The 20100-nt window shown below is 37.4% G+C and overlaps 2 protein-coding genes across 2 annotated transcripts in view; one reads left to right on the plus strand and one right to left on the minus strand.

Moving 5' to 3' along the window:
• Positions 1-360: 360 nt before the first annotated feature.
• dnai7 (dynein axonemal intermediate chain 7) lies at positions 361-14302 on the plus strand. Its single transcript, XM_052120593.1, is given in 12 exon segments — positions 361-481; positions 2314-2481; positions 6889-6980; positions 7389-7493; positions 8127-8173; positions 8175-8269; positions 8381-8508; positions 9099-9234; positions 13450-13568; positions 13570-13629; positions 13691-13874; positions 14070-14302. Coding segments are annotated over 12 exon segments (1488 nt in total).
• Positions 14303-17028: 2726 nt separating this feature from the next.
• The window catches only part of lrmp (lymphoid-restricted membrane protein), a 33881-nt gene continuing 30809 nt past the window's right edge, over positions 17029-20100 (minus strand). The window contains exon 35 of the mRNA XM_052121144.1: positions 17029-18473. Within this exon, the coding sequence (XP_051977104.1) occupies positions 18209-18473 (265 nt within the window). The 3' untranslated portion in view covers positions 17029-18208. The remainder of the gene's footprint in view (positions 18474-20100) is intronic.

A 20100-nucleotide genomic window follows, 5' to 3' on the forward strand; every position in this document is an offset into this window, starting at 1 on the left:
CGCTAATACATGATCATCCCTTATTTAAATATGAAATGATGCATCCCATTTTGAATAAATATGGGACGTGATTTGTCCCGTAAACTAGTCAGAATGCGTCATGGCGAAATCGTTCCAGTTTGTTAATTTAACAATGATATAAGTTGGAAATGTTTTATACAGTGAGTAAGGGGTCATCTGAAAAGTCCACACATTGTGCTGAAACATGCTAATACTGTGAAGGGTGTGGTAAGGGACCATGCTAAATCTCCTCCTATTATTTTCATACAGGTTTGGAATTACAGCAACAGACAGCCTCCTTAAAACACAAAGCAAAGTCGCTCAAAATCTACTACAAGATGAAAAGATGAAACATTATAAATGGAAGATGATCAAGAGAACAATGTGGAGGAAAGACCTCTCAAGCTCCTCCCTTCATCACAACAGAAGGACAAAATATCCAAAGGCAAATCTGCAAACTCAACTATTGAGATGCAGATGTGTAAGGTTGGGAAAACACACCCCTATTACTGTGTTTTAGTTTACCGACCTCCGGGTCCTGCACGCATATTTCTTGATGATTTCTCTGAGTTTTTAACGTCTATTATAAAACTAGATCGCGTTTTAGTCCTTGGGGACTTTAATCTGCATATTGATGATCCCACTTGTTTGATTGCAGCTGAATTGTTGACTACCATGGACTCGTTCAATTTTGTACAGCATATTTCTGGCCCCACACATAAAAAAGGTCACACGTTAGATCTGGTCTTCTCTTGTGGCCTAACCATAGATACATTGAGTGTGGAGGATTTAAATATTAGTGACCATTGTTGTATATCGTTTAATTTGTCACTTATCTTGATGCCTACTGTCTGCAATGTTATAACACAAAAACGCATCATTAGTGAGACAACACTTAGTGATTTCTCTGCCTCCTTTGACTCTCGCCCTTTTGCTGATTGTGAGAATGTTGATTCATTTGTGCAAAGTTTCAACAACCACTGTCGGTTAGTTTTGGATACGGTAGCGCCTGTTAAAAACATTTCAGGGTCACATAAAAAAGCCCTCCCGTGGATGAATAATAACATTTGTAGTTTTAAGAGAAAATGTCGTAAGACAGAGCGTCTGTGGAAAACAACTAAATTAGAAGTACACAGACTCCATTTAAAGTATATGATACTGGATCTGAATGAGTTGATACAGCAGGCTCAGCTCAGCTTATTTTTCCAAACTTATGTCAGGAAATAAGAAAAATCATAAAGTCTTGTTTGACACCATCGAAAATCTAACTGCACCTTCAGCTCCTCTTGTGCCTGTGTACACACATGAAGACTGTAACAACTTTTTGTCATTTTTTGTAAACAAAGTACACGACATTAGGGCCAGTGTCAAAGCCCCCTAATCACTGTGTGTTTTACTGAATGCTCAATGGTGTTATCTTGGTCGTCTTTTACTCCTGTTAGCCTACAGGATGTGAAGACATTAATAGGAAATATGAAACCAACTTCAAGCCCCGCTGACATTGTTCCAACACCACTGTTGTTGAAAATGTTTGATATCGTTGGCCCCTGTGTGGTAAAAATAATTAATTTGTCACTTACATCTGGCTCAGTCCCCAGCTACTTCAAACACGCTGTGGTAAACCCGATCCTTAAAAAGCCCAATCTCGACCCTTCAGAACCTAATAATTATAGGCCCATATCAAAACTTCCATTTATTTCAAAAATTTTGGAAAAAGTAGTGGCATGCCAGTTGACTTCCTTTATGGAGCAGCACAACCTATTTGATATTTTTCAGTCTGGTTTCCGGAAAATGCACTCCACTGAAACAGCTCTTATCAAAGTCTCTAGTGATGTGATGATGGCAGCGGACACTGGCCGCTACACTGTACTTGTACTTCTCGATTTGAGTTCTGCCTTTGACACGGTAGATCACAGTATACTGATCAACCGGCTTCAAAATGAGATGGGACTATCTGGATCTGTCCTACAGTGGTTCTCTTCCTATATTCAAGACAGAACCTTTAATGTTTCTATAAACAATGTACAGTCAGATGTGACCAATTTGTCCTCGTGGAGTGGCACAAGGGTCAGTTTTGGGGCCTATTTTGTTTTTACTGTACATTTTGCCACTTGGTCATATTATGGGTTGTTTTAAGGATGTATCAGTATCATCTTTATGCCGATGATGTCCAGTTGTATTGTTCTTTTAATGATGCTGAGTTCCATCGATTGTCACTGTTCTTAGAGTGTGTGTCCTCTATCAAAGACTGGCTGGCCACAAACTTTTTGCAGATAAATGCAAGTAAGACTGAAACATTGATCTTTGCTCCAGACCATAAGATCCCGGTGATCAAACAGCACCTTGGCTCCCTTGGCTCCTCTGTCAAATCCAGCCTCAGAAACCTGGGGGTTGTGTTTGACCAGGCCATGTCTTTGGAGATACACTCAAAACAGCTTGTCCGAAACTGCCTCTATCACCTCAGGAATATCTCTAAGATACGTAAAATGTTGTCAAAGAAGGATCTGGAAATTATTATTCATGCTTTCATATCAACTAGACTTGATTATTGCAACTCTGTCTTTACCTTCATGAATAAGTCTGCTGTGAACAAGCTGCAAATGGTTCAAAATTGTGCTGCTAGACTTTTAACTGGTGCCCCAAGAAGGTCTCATATCACTCCCGTTTTGTTGACTCTCCACTGGCTCCCTGTAAAATATAGGATTGATTTTAAGATTTTAGTGCTGACTTTTAGGGCATTAAATAGTCAGGCCCCACAGTACATCAAGGTCCTTTTGAGTCAGCACTCCTCTAGCCGCACTCTTCGGTCTTCTGGCCAGAACCTTCATATGGTCCCCAAGACTCGTTATAAAACCCGTGGGGACCTGTCTTTTCAGTCTGTTGCCCCCAGACTGTGGAACGCCCTGCCCCTGTCTCTGCGTCTGGCTGACTCTGTTGACTCTTTTAAAAAGATCTGAAGACTTGTTTATTTAAGAAGGCTTTTGGTTGATGGGTTTTAACTAGTGTCACTTTGATTTTACATATGTATTGTATATATTTTTATATTGTTTATATAAGATTTTGCTTTTACCTTTCTCGTGTACAGCACTTTGTGATTTTATCTGTGAAAAGCGCTTTAGAAATAAACTTTACTTACTTACTTACTATAGGAAAAATCAAAACAAAAGCAAAACATCCCCCGTTCACGACAGCCATGGAGACAAATCCAATTATTTGCGTCTCATTTTGCAAATTTGTTCTAATGGACGGAATAGGAAAATAAATACGTGCCGGCAAAAGGAAACAAAGGGATGCAATTTCTAATTAACATGAAAGAGAGACGAAGAGACATGTTAGTAAACCCATCTTTCATCCTTCTCTTTTCCTCGTAACCAGAACATTTGTTTGTGCCCAAATGTTGTCTTTTAGAGGGAAGTGTGTTTCCGTTTCACTGGCAAATTAAATGTCAACAGATTTAACATCGGGCCCAATCTCTTTTTTCTGGAGCATTTTGTCGATTTTATTGTTCATTAAGCTTTTTGCATTGCTTGCGCTCAAGCGGCTTTATTTGTCACATCTTAGCTTTGAAGATCACAAAAGCCAGGGACAATAATTGGGTTTAGTGTAATTACGAACTGAGCATAATGAGAGACTTGAAGGGAAATGTCTGGCCCTATCTGCTCACTCGCTCTGTCTGGATAACCATTAATCCCACATTAGCCCTCCTCTGTCGCTAAAAACAGCTTTGAGAAAGATGGTACAATCAGATGACCCAACCAGATAGCATGTCAGTAAGTTCAGCATACTGCCAGCACTGGCCCATACACATCAGAGATAAAGAGAGAGGGGGAAATGGAGGCAGACTATCAGCCAGTCTAACACAAAGTCAGCAAAGAGTGATGCAAATAGCATATTTTCTGCTGCTCTGACACTTAACATATCAAAGATACGGGGAGAGGTCAGATCACGCTGCCTGCTGCATAAAACACTACGGTTTAGACTCTGCCTGCACTAGTCTTTAAACGACACTGATAATGAGAGAGAAAGAGGCATCCATCCAAGCTAAAAGTTGGTAGAGATGCAAATAACAGCTTCTGTTTTGACTTTTGACTAGAGAACTATAAAGTGAAGGGGGTCAGCCTCACAAAAGCCTAGAACACAAAAAAGCTGAGTTTAAGAAAACAATTTTTTCAGTTATAAAATAACCTAATCATTTACCCAATTTAGGGCTTTTATACACTTCATGCTGTGTGTCAGGGAGAGTGTGACAATTCACGTGTGGCACATGAATACTGTGTCTGAGTCTCTTTAGCTGTCCAGAGGCATGAGGAAGGCTGTTTACCTAACACGGAATATACAGATTCTTCTCAGGACAAGAAAAATAGTGTTTCAATAGTTTCACTATGATTTCACAAGGTTGGGGGGGGGCTAACCACTTCCTCCAAAGTTTTAGCACTAAATGCATTGAGTTAATATGCGTTATTAATAAAAATGGTATACTCTTATATGCTAAAATTATAAATTTCCTGACCCATGTCTTATAAAAAGAAAATACATAATCTATGTTAAAAACATATTTATTTTAATATTTTTTGATTATTTGTTTTCTTTATCTTATTTATGTATACATTTTGGATGGTTTATACATATTTTCGTTTTTATATATATATTATTTGTATTTTGTTTTCCTTCATCTGTACTAGTCTTTATGATTGTATTCATACATTGATCTTACAGAACATTTACACAGAAAATAAAACTGGCACATCCAGATTTTACCAAGTGAGATGCCTTCCTTGGTCAACAAGGGAGGTGCTTAAGGTAAAATTTATCAACCAATCAGAACAGACGGTGTGACATCATTCTGTTTCTACTGAATGTGAGCCATTGTTGAATTCCAACAGACTGCAGTCAACTGACATCGTTCAAATACTCGGTAAAATTAGGATGTGCGTTTTACCACCATTAGTGAACTTTTTACACGGTCCCTTACTCGCCGTATAAAAAATGTCCAACTTATATCATTGTTAAATTAACGAACTGGAACGATTTCGCCTTGACGCATTCTGACCAGTATCTGTAAATACTGCACGGGTGTCAACCCTAGTGTACTATCAAAACTTATTTACAGTGTGGGTTTGGATGAGGTTAATAGACCAAACAATATTTGGTGTCAATAAAATGTTTGAAATAGTGTTAGTTTGGCTAAGCACGAAGAAAAGACAAACGCAAACATAATGTAGCACCCTAAATGTACAGTAGTAGAGCAAAAAAAAGTGCTGTTCAGTGTGAATATGTTTGTTTACCTTTATAGACGATTGGTATTTCAATACACAGCAGCAAACACCGCTCATCTTTGGCTCCATCTTGTGTAGATTCTTTGCTACAGTCAAAGCGTTGCTGTTGTTGTTATTAATGACCACAAGACGGCAGTATTGTCATGCTTTTAAACAGGTTTACATTTTCAAAGGATAAACGCTCAAAAACTTCCTAAGGACAGTGTAGAGAATTAATTCCTCTTTTTTTTCCCATGATACTTTTTGGTGCACATGCGCACCGGAGAGCTCGTGAACATGGTAAGTGAAGTTTCGCCAACAAGGAAAAATATTACTCATGCTAGTGAAATTCCTAACATAAATGCAAGTTTATTAAATATATAAGCCAGTGTTCAGATGACTCCGTATTTAAAAATCATCAATGAGCCAAAATGTCACATTTAAACTCCCAATCTTTGGATATATGTGGGTAATTGAAGCATTACTGTATGTTTTTGTTTTATTATTATTATTATTATTTTATTGCAATCAAGAAATGTAGGTTAAAATATGCATGAATGTATAAAGGAGAGTAATTTTAAGTACATTTTAAGTGTTGTGATCACTTTTTAAGTTTTAATGTTTTTTTTTTTAAACCTTCATTAGTTAATTTTAATTGTCCTGCAGTATACAAATTAATTTCAATGTTCAATTGAATGTTTCAATGCACAAATATTCAATGTAGTCTCTCAATTAATATGAGGTCATAAAACTCCAGGGATAATACTTTTTATATATATATTTTTAAACATCTTAAATGTTGTCTTAAAATAGTTTTAGATGGACCATATCATGTCACACCACATAATGTCAGCCACGCATATGCAAAGTATATCTGGTTTATTATTTATTTAAATATTTGCTAATATTTTTATATTTTTAATCTCAACTTTTAATAGCCACCAAAGGATAGAAAGATTAAAAAAGCATAAATAATGTATTTACAGCTTTAAGTGTAAATTTAAATTTTTCTAAAACCCTTTTTTTATTATTATTAAGCTTCATATTATAAATTATTTGCATTTTGATTTCAGTCTGTAAAGAAGAAATGAGTTGGCCTGAGCAAGGCTGTGAGGGAGAGACTGCAGAGAGGCAGATGAACAAAGACTGAGTGAGGAATGTACCTGCACAGGAAGAATCTGTTATTGTTCTTTTATTCACTTCATTTAGCAAATTCTTTAATCAAAACTTGCAAGTGATGCATCAGATTTATAACCTTTAAAGGGTTAATTCACCCAAAAATGAAATTTCTGAAATTTTTACTTACCCTCTTTTGGTTCCAAACCTGTATGACTTATTTTCTTCTGTGGAACACAAAAGGAGAATGTTAGGCAGAAGTAAACAGTCACAATTTACTTTCTTTTATTGAATTTATCCATACAATGAAAGTGAATGAAGACTGAGACTGAACATAATGCCTAACATCTAATATTGTGTTCCATGGAAGAAAGTCATACAGGTTTAGAACAGCATCCTTACCATGCCTTTTACTACTGTGTAGTTGCTGTTGCAATTTTACATAGTAAATACGCAGTTGTATTTACATAGTGTTTAGTTGGTAAAAAGTCTGAAAACAGTTTTTCTTCCTGTGTAGAGGAGGCACACCTCATTGTTGAGCATGTGGACAATGAACGGCTGGAGAGGGAGCAGATAGAGAAACAGAAACAACACCTACTTGAGTTAAAGGTCTGCTGATTGTTCACTTTTGGTCTAGTTTAGTTGTATTTGATTTTTTATAAAGGAATAGTTCACTTACCCACCCTCTTGTCATTTCAAACCATATGACTTTCTTTCGTAGAACACAAAAGGATATGTTAGGCAGAATGTTAGCCTCAGTCACCATTTACTTTCAGTGAATATTCTTTAATACAATGAAAGTGAATGGTGAGTCAGCTAACATTCTGCCTAACATCAACTTTTGTGTTCCACGGAAAGAAAGAAACATGAGGGTGAGTAACTGATGACAGTATTTTCAATTCTGAGTGAACCTACTTTAAGCAGATATGCACATTGAGCTGTATATACTGATGAATTTTGTGTGAAGAGTTCGAGTGCGATGATTGATTGACGCGTGTCAGAATGTCTGGGCCACAGGACAGAGAACACTGGGAAGATGAGTTAAATGAACTGCGGCTTATTCTAGATGAGAATCACACAGCAATCATCGTGTGGGAATCTGAGTGCAGGGTGACAGCTAAGGTACAAGACTCATGTAGCTTTATTCAGATTTTGCAAACAAAGAGGGACAGTCTAAAACAGGGGTCTTCAAACATTTTCAGGCCAAGGACCCCTTAAAGAGACTGAGCCGGGGCCCCTGTTACATATCGTTTAAAATTGAGTGTTGAGCAAGCAGACGCGTTTACTCACGTAACCCTCCAATACAGCACTGCTAAACCTGATGCGTGTCGCGCTTTGTGCGGCTAGTGATGAGCAGTGGTCATGTGAATGGCTTGTCCGGGCTGCGCGCTTCTGCTGACTAGTGCTGTTTAGTCACACTTTAAGATTTGGCATGCATCCGTGAAAGACTTCAACATGTCGATAGACTAATTTTCATACTTCTCTCTGTCACTATAGCCCACGTGTGAGTGAGTGATTATTCCAAATGCCAATGGTGGATCAAAAATAATTTAAGGACCCCCTGCGGTACCACCATGGACCCCCCTGGGGTTCCTGTTGACCCCCTGTTGAAGATCCTTGGCCTAAAACCATCAGCAGACACCTCTGCAAAAGAACATATTGTGATATTAGTTGCTTTGTTGTATCAATATTGGGGACCCAAAAGACTGGATTTAAAAATTGTCAGCATGATTTTTTTATCTCTGGTCTTTACAGTGGGATTGTTATATGCATTGTGACAGCAGTCCAGACCCATCTGTGCAGCATTTTGTGGAGGGAGGACTCAGAAACCCAAATCCAGCGGATCTTGGAAAGCTGTGCTTTGGCTCTTCAGGCTTTCTTGAGGTTTATCTTAGTCAGTAACTGATTAGTGATTGTGTAAATTGTAAGGGAATGGTGTTCTCATTAAAAGCGATAAGACAATTACTGACAAAATAGTTATTGATTGATTTCTTCTGAACATCTGACAGATTAACTAGATTATCTTATGAGTGGGGGACCAGAGCCTTGTGTTGCTCAGCAGTATCGAGAAACATTCCTGTCACTACAGAGTCTCATTCACTGGAAACTCAACCTGGCCACTGAGGAACTTCAAAAGGTAAGACTTCTGCTGTCTCATGAAGATCCAGAGACCCTTGTGCGTCCAGTGCCCAAAATTAACATGTTGACCCTGTAAGTGGCATACATGATTCACATCAAAGACATACAAATCCACCAACAAACTAAATCTTTGCATTTCTTCTAACCATTAGCATTAATTTTGGACCCTGTATGCAGCTCACCTCTATTTTAACATAGATTGGATGCAACGTCTGTAGATTTTGCCTTCCATCCATCACACAAATTCTCATTCTGACATTGAGACCGGCAACATTCAGACTGTTGTCAAAGATGATAACGTCATTTTGTGTCTGTAGGCAAACCTCAGCAAAAACCCCAGGTTGGTATTGCTTCATGTCTTTACAGCATGTCCATAGTCACCTTTACTGATGCAGCACCATCTGCTATGAGTAATTTCTGATGGTTTATTCTTATACAGTTAAGAGTTTAGTAAAGCTTTGAACACAGAACAATCAGTTAAACGTTCTTTGGTGTGGGATTGCATGTCCTGCCAGTTTTACATAGTCAGGTAATAAGGGAAATACTCTACTATCCATGTTCCATGTGCACTGCTGGTGCTCACTCCAGGAGGTGGGACTGGGCTTCGAGCTACCCAAACCACAGGCTGTGAGTGACATTGCTGTTCGGATCCTCCACACATGCTATGAACACCTGTCCCACCACAGCGAGCGACAGATTAAGGGAAAGAGGTCCATGTTGGGAGGCACTGTCTCTCCCCTTAGAGCCATGCTGCAGAGCAGGATGTGTGTGTGTGTGTGTGTGTGTGTGTGTGTGTGTGTGTGTGTGTGTGTGTGTGTGTGTGTGTGTGTGTGATGTGTCAGAAAGAGTTCTTCAATCAAGTAGTTGGAGGATGGAGAAAGTAATATGGAGTTCACCATGGAGAGAGTCACCTCAGAAGTAGAATCTGTTTGGGTTATCCCTTGTCTTCATCTTCCTCATCTAATTCCTATTAAAAGGAATATTCTGAGTTCAACAGTTAAGCTCAATCGACAGCACTTGTGGAATAATGTTTATTACCTCAAACATTTATTTCGACTTGTCCCTCCTTTTCTTTAAAAAAGAAAGAAGCAAAAATAGAGGTTATAGTGAGGCACTTAGAATGTAAGTGAATGGGGACAATGAAAGTAAATGTGGCCAATTTTGGAGGGTTTAAACACAGAAATTTGAAGTTAATGATTTTACCAAAAGCACTTCTGTTACAACACGTGTATTATTTCAGCTGTAAAGATGTTTTTACAATCATTTGAGAGTTCTAGTGTTTGTTGACATTACATATTCATGGCAACGAATTTGTCAAATTGGCTATAACTTTACACAGAAAAGGTTAGCAAGTGATGTTATCACACTAAAATCATGTTTACATGAATATTGTTTTGGCTATACTTTTGAAAAAGTTAATATTTTAATGTTTAAAAACTGGTCCTCTATTTACTTCCATTGTAAGTGTCTCACTGTAACAAATTTGTGCTTTTTTTAACATTATGCCACAAATAAGTTCAATTGAGATAAACTTGTATTAAACCTGGAATATTCCTTAAAATCAAGATTGAGCAGTTTACCACATGGACTCCATTTTCACAGCTGGCATTAAAGAAATATTCTGGGTTCAATACAAGTTAAGCTCAGTAAAGAGCATTTATGGCCATATTGATTACCACAAAACATTTTATTTGGCTTGTCCCTCCTTTTCTTTAAAAAAATTTAAAAACCTGGGTTGCAGCGAGGAACTTTCTGTACACTGGAAGTGAGTGGGGCCATTCTTTAAACCTTAAAATACTCACTTTTTCTAAAGTATAGTCAAAAGACATAAACAATATGTGTTAACATGATTTTAATGTATTAAAATTGCTTACTAACCTTTTTCTCAACTTCATTGCCTTGATTACATAATGCCATAAACCCTAAAATGACTGTAAAAATGTCAGAAGAATGAATGTAAGTGCTTTTATAAAATTATAAGCTTCACACCCTAAAAAAAACCCTTTAAACCCTAAAAAATTGTTCCCATTCATTCATCCATAACAAGTGGTCAGGCGAGACACCACCATTTACACCTGGTATTAACATGTATCTCAAATGCATCTCCTTTGACCACTTGTGTTTAGATTTCAAGGGTAGGACCTTTGATTTCATGATGATATACATCAATCACTATGTCAGTGTATTACTGCATGATGATGAAGCACAAAAAAAGTTTTAAAGAAAGTGTGATAAAAATCAGTGCACCATTTTTGTATTATTATATTTGCATTTTATTTGAATCACAAATGTGAAATTTCAAGCACATTATTTTATTTTAGAATTTTATAATATTTCAATTTAGTGTATTACCTGTATTACAAGGAGCTTCAGATTTGCATGCTTCTCATCTGTCTCTTTCTGTCAAAATCAGGAATATTGAAGACCAGTGGCGGGCTGTGCATTAAAAGTCTAGGCCTTCAGTGGGATTCATCCCATTAAGAAAACATGGTTTCACAATGAATAAGACAATCTATGCCTTTGGGCATCACACACTATGTTGCAGCTAACTAATAATACCAATTGACAATTGAAAACACATACACGCACGAAAGCCAGAACTTGAAACGACACTTAATGCTCAAGCAAGCCTAATTTTAACTGCAGCATGACTGTTTGTGAAATGAATGTCTCCTGAACAGACATTCAAAGATCATCATTTTTATATGAATCTACAAAGGAAGTCTATAATACCTGGAAAATCTATCTAATAATATTTGCGATTTAAATGTTCCTTGCAATAAATTGCGTTTCGTCAGGGTACACGGTTATGCTGTGTTCCATTCAAGTTGGATGTGGGATATTCCTACTTGAAATCTCTGACCATAAATGCATTCCTTTCCCCGATATTCGGAATATGACGTTTAAGGAAACAAAATTGCAATGCTCCTGTTAGCTTAGCAGCGGTTTGACTCTCATTAGAGAGGTCTCCTAGCAACCCAGCTGATAAACAGTGCTGCAGCACAAGCATTTGTGCTTCAGGTGTACAATTATCAAAAGAGATTATGATGTTTTATACACCTGTTTCTGCAGGCATTTGTTAAACGAGCTTTAATATCATGTAATGTGGAAACTAACTTATTTATCGATATTACTTAATAAAGTGAGTGAAATAAAGTGAAACTTTTTATATCTATCCATGTTTGTGTGACATAATGCCCCTGCATCTCGGCGAAATCAGAGTTGATAATTTCTGCATGAGCCTTCAAGTTGTAATTGTGACTTCAAGATGCATCTATTGCACTTTTACTTGTAGGAACTTGTAAAATCCAACTTTCCGAGTTGAATGGAATGCAGTACTACTTTTCAAAACTTGATCTGACACTGAAAATCAGTCCTCCTTTTCTGTTCAATTAATCAATCGCACGATCAGTGTTGACAGCCAACTCATCAGCAAGATCTCACGCTCTTCGATTTCAAATTGCGTCATTTAAAGCATTTAAGTTTGCCTCACTCAAGGCCAGCTAGAAGGCCTCGACCGGGAAATATCCTAAAGACCACACCCACCAAAAACAAATAAATCAGATTGGCTGATGAATCTGACAATCTGACATTAGATGGGCATTAATTTGCACTGTTCAGGGATTCTGTGGAAATTCTGAAGGCCTGATGGGGTGGAGCTCAGACTCACGTGCTGCTTCAGGCATGTGATTTGGAAGCATCAAGGAATAAATTCTGACTGGATAAACTTTAAATTTTTCTCTGTTTGTTTGTAGAGATAATTAAGAGTGGAAAGCGGTTAAAAATACATAGGCTAAAAGGTGATTGAGAATGAAAGGATGAAAAAATATTTATTTATTTGGCATGTTAGGCCAGCATAGAAGGCTTTGCTGGCCCTGAGAATTCACCACTGCTGAAGACAATCTATAAAGATTTTTTGCATGAATATTGTAAAGAGATTAATGGAAAGGAGGAGGCGAGAACCAGCTTGACGGTAAAAATAATAGTAAATACTAAACAAACATACAAATGTGTCGGACAGCTGCCCGAACATCTCTCTCTCTCTGTCCCACTGCCGTCTCCAGTTGGCCTTTTTCCCTCTCGGAGGCTTGATTAGCCTGATTGGGGGCTGGGTGTGTAGCATCACGACCCGCCCCCCCTCCACCCTGTCACAAATATATTATGTGTGTGCTTTTAAATTTGTTTTTAGATTAGACTGCTAATTCCTTTGTTCCAGTTATGCTCGGTTTTAAGTCTAAAGCTTTTAGCAGAGTAGTTGATAGACGGGCGAGTAGGCGGTGCTTCAGTGTTGTCTGGGGTGCATCAGGACGGATTAGCATTTAAACCTTAAATGCAATGTGGTTATATGTGTTTTTGACTACTTCTGAATGTGGTGTCTGTGACCTGATAACAAAATGATTTGCACCGTTTACACCTGTATTTGGTGCTGACCACAGATCAGATCACCTGAAACGCATGTTAATACCAGGTGTAAACGTGATCATAAAATATCAATTTGCTGTTCAGTATTATTTTCACTGTAGGAGACAGCATGTTTTAATTAGTTATGATCATTAGGGAACATTTGTACAATACACCCAATTCCATAACACAATATACAAATAAAATATATAGTCCCAGCTCTAAAATCTGTTTGGACGAGCCACTTTTAAAGATATAAAAAAATAGCCTATCAATTGTACAACAATGCACCAAGTTCACTAACCTACATTTGGACTAATTAACTATATTAGTTGGTGATCATTATTATTGAGGATTTTAATCATGTAATATTGGTCTCTTTTGCCATGTTGCCACAATTGTTTTTAATCTATTAAGCCACTCGAGGCCATCTGTGATAGTCCACTCAGCAGTGTGCCATTGCTTACAACGCTTATGGTAAATCACAGTAACATATAGTATGACCAGTAATGTCTTATTGATTAATTAAATGCTCTAGATCCAAATGGCTCCACCACATCACCAGCTGAATCTGTGATAGATAACACTGAAATGCATATGGTGGACCTGAAGCAATACACACCCATAGGCGGAGTCTTCTACTTTGATGTATGTGGTGGTAGTAGATGGACTACTACCACCACAGTCTCACATTGTGAAGGGCTGGGAAATGACACAGGTGTCTTCATAAATGAGAAAAACATGCATTAATCTTCAGCTGTTTTTGTGCTTCTTTAAAGTGATTAGAAACAGGTCTCCAGATGTTACCCTATCTGACAGAGCAGTCTCATGTTCAGAGCTCTACCACAGGGAGGCTGGGTGAAAAATGTGATGTTGCATCCCTGCCTGTAGGAGACACTGTAGCTCTTCCTGCATCAATAATAACACTGGAGGATCATCAAGTGGCACACTGGGATCCTATTGGTGACCAATTACCACCATTAATGTTTTACACTGCTCTAATAACAATAATAATGATTGGTTTGCCCTATAGTCTTTTAAAGCAATAGAAATATCACGTTTTCTCTATTATAAGACTGCTTTTGACTCTGAGATGAGTCTTTCATGTTCTGTTTGTAGCAGTGGTTAAATCAATGTCTGGGCACTGGTTTGCTGCAGGTTATCAATGGAGGACAGACTGCATGTCTGAGACATCTTATGACGCAGAGGCCCGCAGCATCTCCTTTCAGATGAATGCTTTTTATACATTCACATTACTGCAGGAGTTCAATGCTAATATGCCTTTCCAGTCATGTGAGCTGAGCCCTCTGTCCCAAGACTATGCATTGTTTACAATTACTGGAGCTCTCACTGAAGTCAGCATCTCCATTAAAGCAAGAGAGGTCCGATGATAAGACTTTTTTTGGTACCAAAGTCCAAAGCATCCCTTAAATCCAAGCCTTTTTGTGTTAGGTTGTTTTCAGTAAATACGCAACAAAGTCCACAGTAAAACAGTAAAATAGGGGACTGTAAAATGTGTTGCCACCAGGGGTGTAAAGTAACAAATTACAAATACTCACGTCACTGTAATTAAGTCATTTTTCCCAGGAATTGTACTTTTTAAGTAGTTTAAAAATGATATATATTTATCTTTACTTGAGTACATTTTAAGTGCTGTAACTGTACTTTTAATGCACTACTTCCCTGTCCTGATTTTATTTTTATCTATCAACATAATTGGCTAGGGAGAGTCTCGTGACTCCCGTCAAATCAAATCACATGTAAAAAAAACTTGAACAGCAGCTGCAGATCAGGCGCCAACTGTTATGGATGTGGAGGATGCCTCAAACACAGTTCAACCACCTCAACATCACGGCTGCACCTGAAAGGGCTTTTCAGTGAAAAAGGCCAGTTGCATGATTGTGTCGTGTGAGTTTAGCTTGCTCAAGCCAGATATCATCATTAATCCTGCCTCTAATTTTAATAAACATAATGAGGTAAATTTCATATTTCTGCTTACTAGATTCTGTGTTTCTGTAATGTAGCCTGTAAATGAGGCATCTATCACTGAGATTATTGGGTTGATGTGAGAGATTAAGGCAAAGAGAGAGATTTCCTCGATATCAATGTTAGCCTAACAAATATTTAGCCTATGTTCTACATCTAAAGAGGGGTGTTCATTACATCGATCACGATAGCAAGACAACCACTGGTTGGTTGATCTAGATGAAATATAAAATATAGATTTTTTATTTCCTGGCATCTGTAGCTGCATGCTGTTTGATTGACAGTACACTAATGTGGGTACTTGACTAAATGGTCAAATACAATTAATAATTCCACCAGTGCCCGTTTTGGTGAGGCATTAATGTAAACGCTGTCGGCTTGGTCTAAAGTGAACGTATAAACAGTGGGACAAAAAGCGTATTTGTATCAAAATGTAAGACTTGAAGTGTACATGTAACCGAATTGAGCACTGTCTAGCAGGCTATGTCATATAAAGGCAATTAATCAAACAACAATAACAAAGAAACCACTCACTACATTTGGCTGAATAACTTGAGCAGCTTTACAAGTATTAATGTAATAGAATAAAACAGTGACCATTTTAATAATATTTTTAAAATAATATTGTTAGTTTTTTTTATATAATACTGACCCCTGATGTAAAGATTGTGTTAATCTGTATAAAAAAAATACCAGGAAAGTAGAGATAATAAAATAATTTATAATTATGGTTAGCCTTTATAAAGATAGAAAAGTATGAACATTTGCAGGGAAATAATTCAGCAAAACATTCCACCTGTCACAAACTTCAGAAAATGCTGATATATGTGATTTTTTGAGCTTCAAAACATTGGCACCCATTCACTTGCATTATATGGACAAAAAGAGCTGAGAAATTCTTCTAAAAATCTTCAATTGTGTTCTGCAGAAGAAATAAAGTCATACATATCTGGGATGATATAAGGGTGGACTAAATGATGAGAGAATTTTAATTTTTGTGTGAATTATTCCTTTAAAACCCGATGTGGCCCCTGTACCATACAACTGCTCTACCGCCTCTATTGCGTGGGACATGACACAACAAGTGACCCTGCTTTTTTAGAGTTTTTATTTTTTTTTATTCCTTGTTCATGTTTTATGTGCAACAATAACACTCTCAGTTGGCATTAAGTAAAATGTAGAACCTACACATAATGTAATCGTTTCATACATTATGATACTGAAAATAACTTTCATCTTTTCACTTCTGTAATCACGTCACCCTTTCATTCATTTAAAAAAAAAAAATCTGATTAATGTAGTGTTTACAGGATCATAAATAAGTGATTTATTTTAAAAGTTGTCAATCACAAACACCTAGAAAATACCTATATTTTTCATGCTTTCTGGCAAACAGCCAGATATAATGACAAAGCGAAAACCAGATTTTTGATAGCATGACAAATGTTTTAAAAAGAAAAAAAATTACATTTACATAAGTATTCAGACCCTTAACTCAACACCTTTGGCAGCGATTATGGCCACAAGTCTTTTTGGGTATGATGCGACAAGCTTTGCACACCTGGATTTGGGGATTTTCTGCTATTCTTCCCTGCAGATCCTCTCAAGCTCTGTCAGGTTGGATGGGGACTGTCGGTGGACAGCCATTTTCAAGTCTCTCCAGAGATGTTCAATTGTATTCAAGTCCAGGCTCTGGCTGAGCCACTCAAGGACATTCACAGAGTTGTCCCTAAGCTACTCTTGTGTTGTGTGCTTAGGGTCATTGTCCTGTTGGAAGGTGAACCTTCTGCCCAGTCTGAGATCCTGAGCACTCTGGACCAGGCTTTCATTAAGGATATCTCTGTATTTTGCTGCGTTCAGCTTTCGTTCAACTCTGTCCAGTCCCCGCTGATGAAAAACACCCCCACATCATGATGCTTCCACCACCATGCTTCACCGTTGGGATGGTATTGTGTAGGTGATGAGCGGTGCCTGATTTCCTCCAGACATGACGCTTGGAATTGAGGCCAAACTTCATTTCATCAGACCTTCATCAATCTTGTTTCTCACAGTCTGAGAGTTATTTAGGTGCTTGCACTGAGGAGAGGCTTCTGTCTGCCCACTCTGCCGTAAAGCCCAGATCGATGGATTGTTGCAGTGATGGTCATACTTCTGCAAGTTTCTCCCATCTCCACACATGACCTCTGGAGCTCAACCAGAGTGACCATTGCGTTCGTGGAAATAATGTCACCCATTTCAATTACAGTGAAGCACATTTTCTCACGATTGTACTAAAACAAATAAAATAATAATTTTCATACTGTAATATGAAAAATGTTTTTATTTGTTGTCCTACATTTTAATTTAAGATGAAGAATTAGAATTGCCATGACAATTAATTCCACAACATTGGTATATTGCAAAATATCATAATGATCATAAAAATATGCTTCATTTTAAGTAAAATATTATCTTTATTTTATTTTTTTATTTGTTTTTGTAAGATTTACCTTAAAGAAATTCATAGTTCGAATTCGAGGGTATTAGAAATTGATTCCATTTACCTAATTTTATTTTACCGCTTTGAACATGCAATCATAACATCAGGCATGAGTTTATGTAGATTGACTGAAGCCTCAGGATCTATTTAGTTTTTTTGCAGTAAATATTGATATTAGTTGGATCAGTTTCTTTTATTGTGCAAAGTCTCTCTCCCCCTCTTGTGTAACAAAAGTGTATGAATTAATGGGGATTAAAAACCACATGTTTGAAACAATATAAAAAAAAAGACAAATATATCTACAGCAATAAAACTGTAAAACAATAAGTTAACTTAATAAAAACATTTTTTTAAAAGGGCATCTCAATACTCTTTCAATCTGGTGATAAAAAACACACCGATGAAGAAAAAAAGCTTTAAAAAGGAATCCTCAACTGCCTCTACGGGCAGTCTGCACATCTCACCTAAATGTACATTTATAGTGTGATTGGTCAGTACTAACATAAAACAATATATATATATATATATATATATATATATATATATATATATATATATATATATATATTAAACACTGCCAACACAACACTTTCTGTACACAGCATCTCTACGAAGCTCCAAGCAGTACACCGTTTTCAGCACGTCCCTTTTAAGACGCCCACATTTCTCTTTCCCATCAGTAAGAAATTATCACAAAGTGTTCTAATAGATGTATAGTCAGCAGTGTTGTAGCTCTTATATTCTACTTCAGAGTTCTTTGTCTCCGAGTGTCTTTATGTAAGTGCGTACAGGTCAAACTCTCATTCACCGGAAGCTGACAGCCTGCTGTCTGTTACACAGGAGGTTGGCCGTTGTGCCTGAGCCCTGTGTAGGGCCACAGAAGCTGCTGGATGGCCATCCACGATTCCCCAGTACCCACAGGTGCTGCATCCACTGCTGGCTGTAACATCAAGCTCGCCAACAGGGCCAGGAGAGCAGCTAGCACTACAAACAAGGCCATCCAAATCCAAACACCTCTAGTGCCTCTAGACACTGCAGGCCTCACCTCTGTCAGACTGGGAGCAGTGCGATCTGTTGGGCTGGGGCTGGGGCTGGGGCTGGGAGGGAAAATGAAAGAAATATATTGGCACATACATCAGCATACTTTCAGCAACAGGAAGCAAGGTGTTTTCTTATGCAACACCAGGAAGAACAGAGTTTGTTGAACAAATCAGTCTTTTTGAAAAAATTATTTAATTTTTCACCTCCATGTTTTTAATTCACTGACATCTCTTCCTTTCGAAGCCAGTGAGCTTCCAATGAGACTGTGAAAGAGCATATGATTTGCTTCATCCACTAAACGAATACACAATTCACTGAACCAGTCAAGTCGTCGTTTGAGTCTGAACGAGATTAGATGTCTCATTCATAAACTAACTGAATGAACTCGTATACTCGTTCACAAACTACATGAATGAATCACCCAGTCATCTTGTTCATGAATAAGGATCTTCTGACTGAACGAGAAGAGGCATGTGGTTCATTCAGTTCAGTATGTGAGTTAATTGTGCTCAACTCTTCTAAATGTACTGGTACATTCGACCGCGAACAAAATGAACGAATCAGTCATCTCATTCATGAACGAAGATCCTCTGACTAGCAGAACGAAAAGATGGGCAAGTTGTTTGTCAGTTTGGCAATCTCGTTCAACAAGAAAATGGGCCGGAAGAATCATGAATAAAAGAGAGTGATGGCCACACAATGCAATGACTTATTGACGCTACTGAAACTTATAATAATTTTTTAAGCAAGCATTGTTGTCTTTTTTTGTATCGCTTGAAAACAAGTTGTGCTGAGCAGTTCACAATATGATAGATATGCTTTGATGTCATTTCTTGGAAAACTCTAACACTGCTGTGCTGAAGTCTTAAAGTAGATTTGTAGACATGCACATTTTAGTGAAATATAATTAGACTTGTTCTGGTATGAATGACTTTGTAGTTTTGGTTCAATGCAATAACTTGTTAATAACGTTAATGGAAAAAAATAATAAACAAATCTTTTTTGTAAACGGATTCAAAAGACTCGTGTCCCTGGTATGAATCTAAATCCCCACCACTACCTGAAGAAGAAAGTGTAATTGTAGACACTTTACACTAAGACCCGTTATAGCACCCCTTGTGGAAATAATAAGAATACAACATTTGTGTTGCATTATGAATTGCCTTGACACATTTCAAAATGCAACAGTGCATGAAATAAAGATTTGTAAGTTTATACAAATTTAATATGTTTCTGGCATTAGAAAAATAGGAAATACAAAGCTGATCTCCAACCAACAATGCAAAATAAATATGAACTGTAACATGTTCAGCAGCACAGACAGTAATACAGTTGATAATCATGCTGGCATGTACAGTAGAGTCGGCCGAGGTAAGAGCACATCGTTTCATAGCCCTAAAGAAAAAATGTTGAGCATTCAGAGGAATGTGAAAAATTACAGCTGTTACTGAAAGCAATGTTTGACAAATTATGTGAGAGCTCATATAAAATATATTTCTTGGAACAGGAACACTGTGGATAAACATTATAAACATTTTGAAAGTTAGTGAATATATTTTTACAAATACTCCTGTTTAAGAAAATACCACAGAGAACTTCAGCACACAACTGTGGAATCAGGATACAAATGCCTTAAAATTTTGTAAGGTATAATTTCCTCAATTTTCTCACCCTCACAAATGA

This window comes from Xyrauchen texanus, chromosome 47 (assembly GCF_025860055.1).
Source record: "Xyrauchen texanus isolate HMW12.3.18 chromosome 47, RBS_HiC_50CHRs, whole genome shotgun sequence".
In the NCBI taxonomy this organism is placed as follows: domain Eukaryota; kingdom Metazoa; phylum Chordata; class Actinopteri; order Cypriniformes; family Catostomidae; genus Xyrauchen; species Xyrauchen texanus.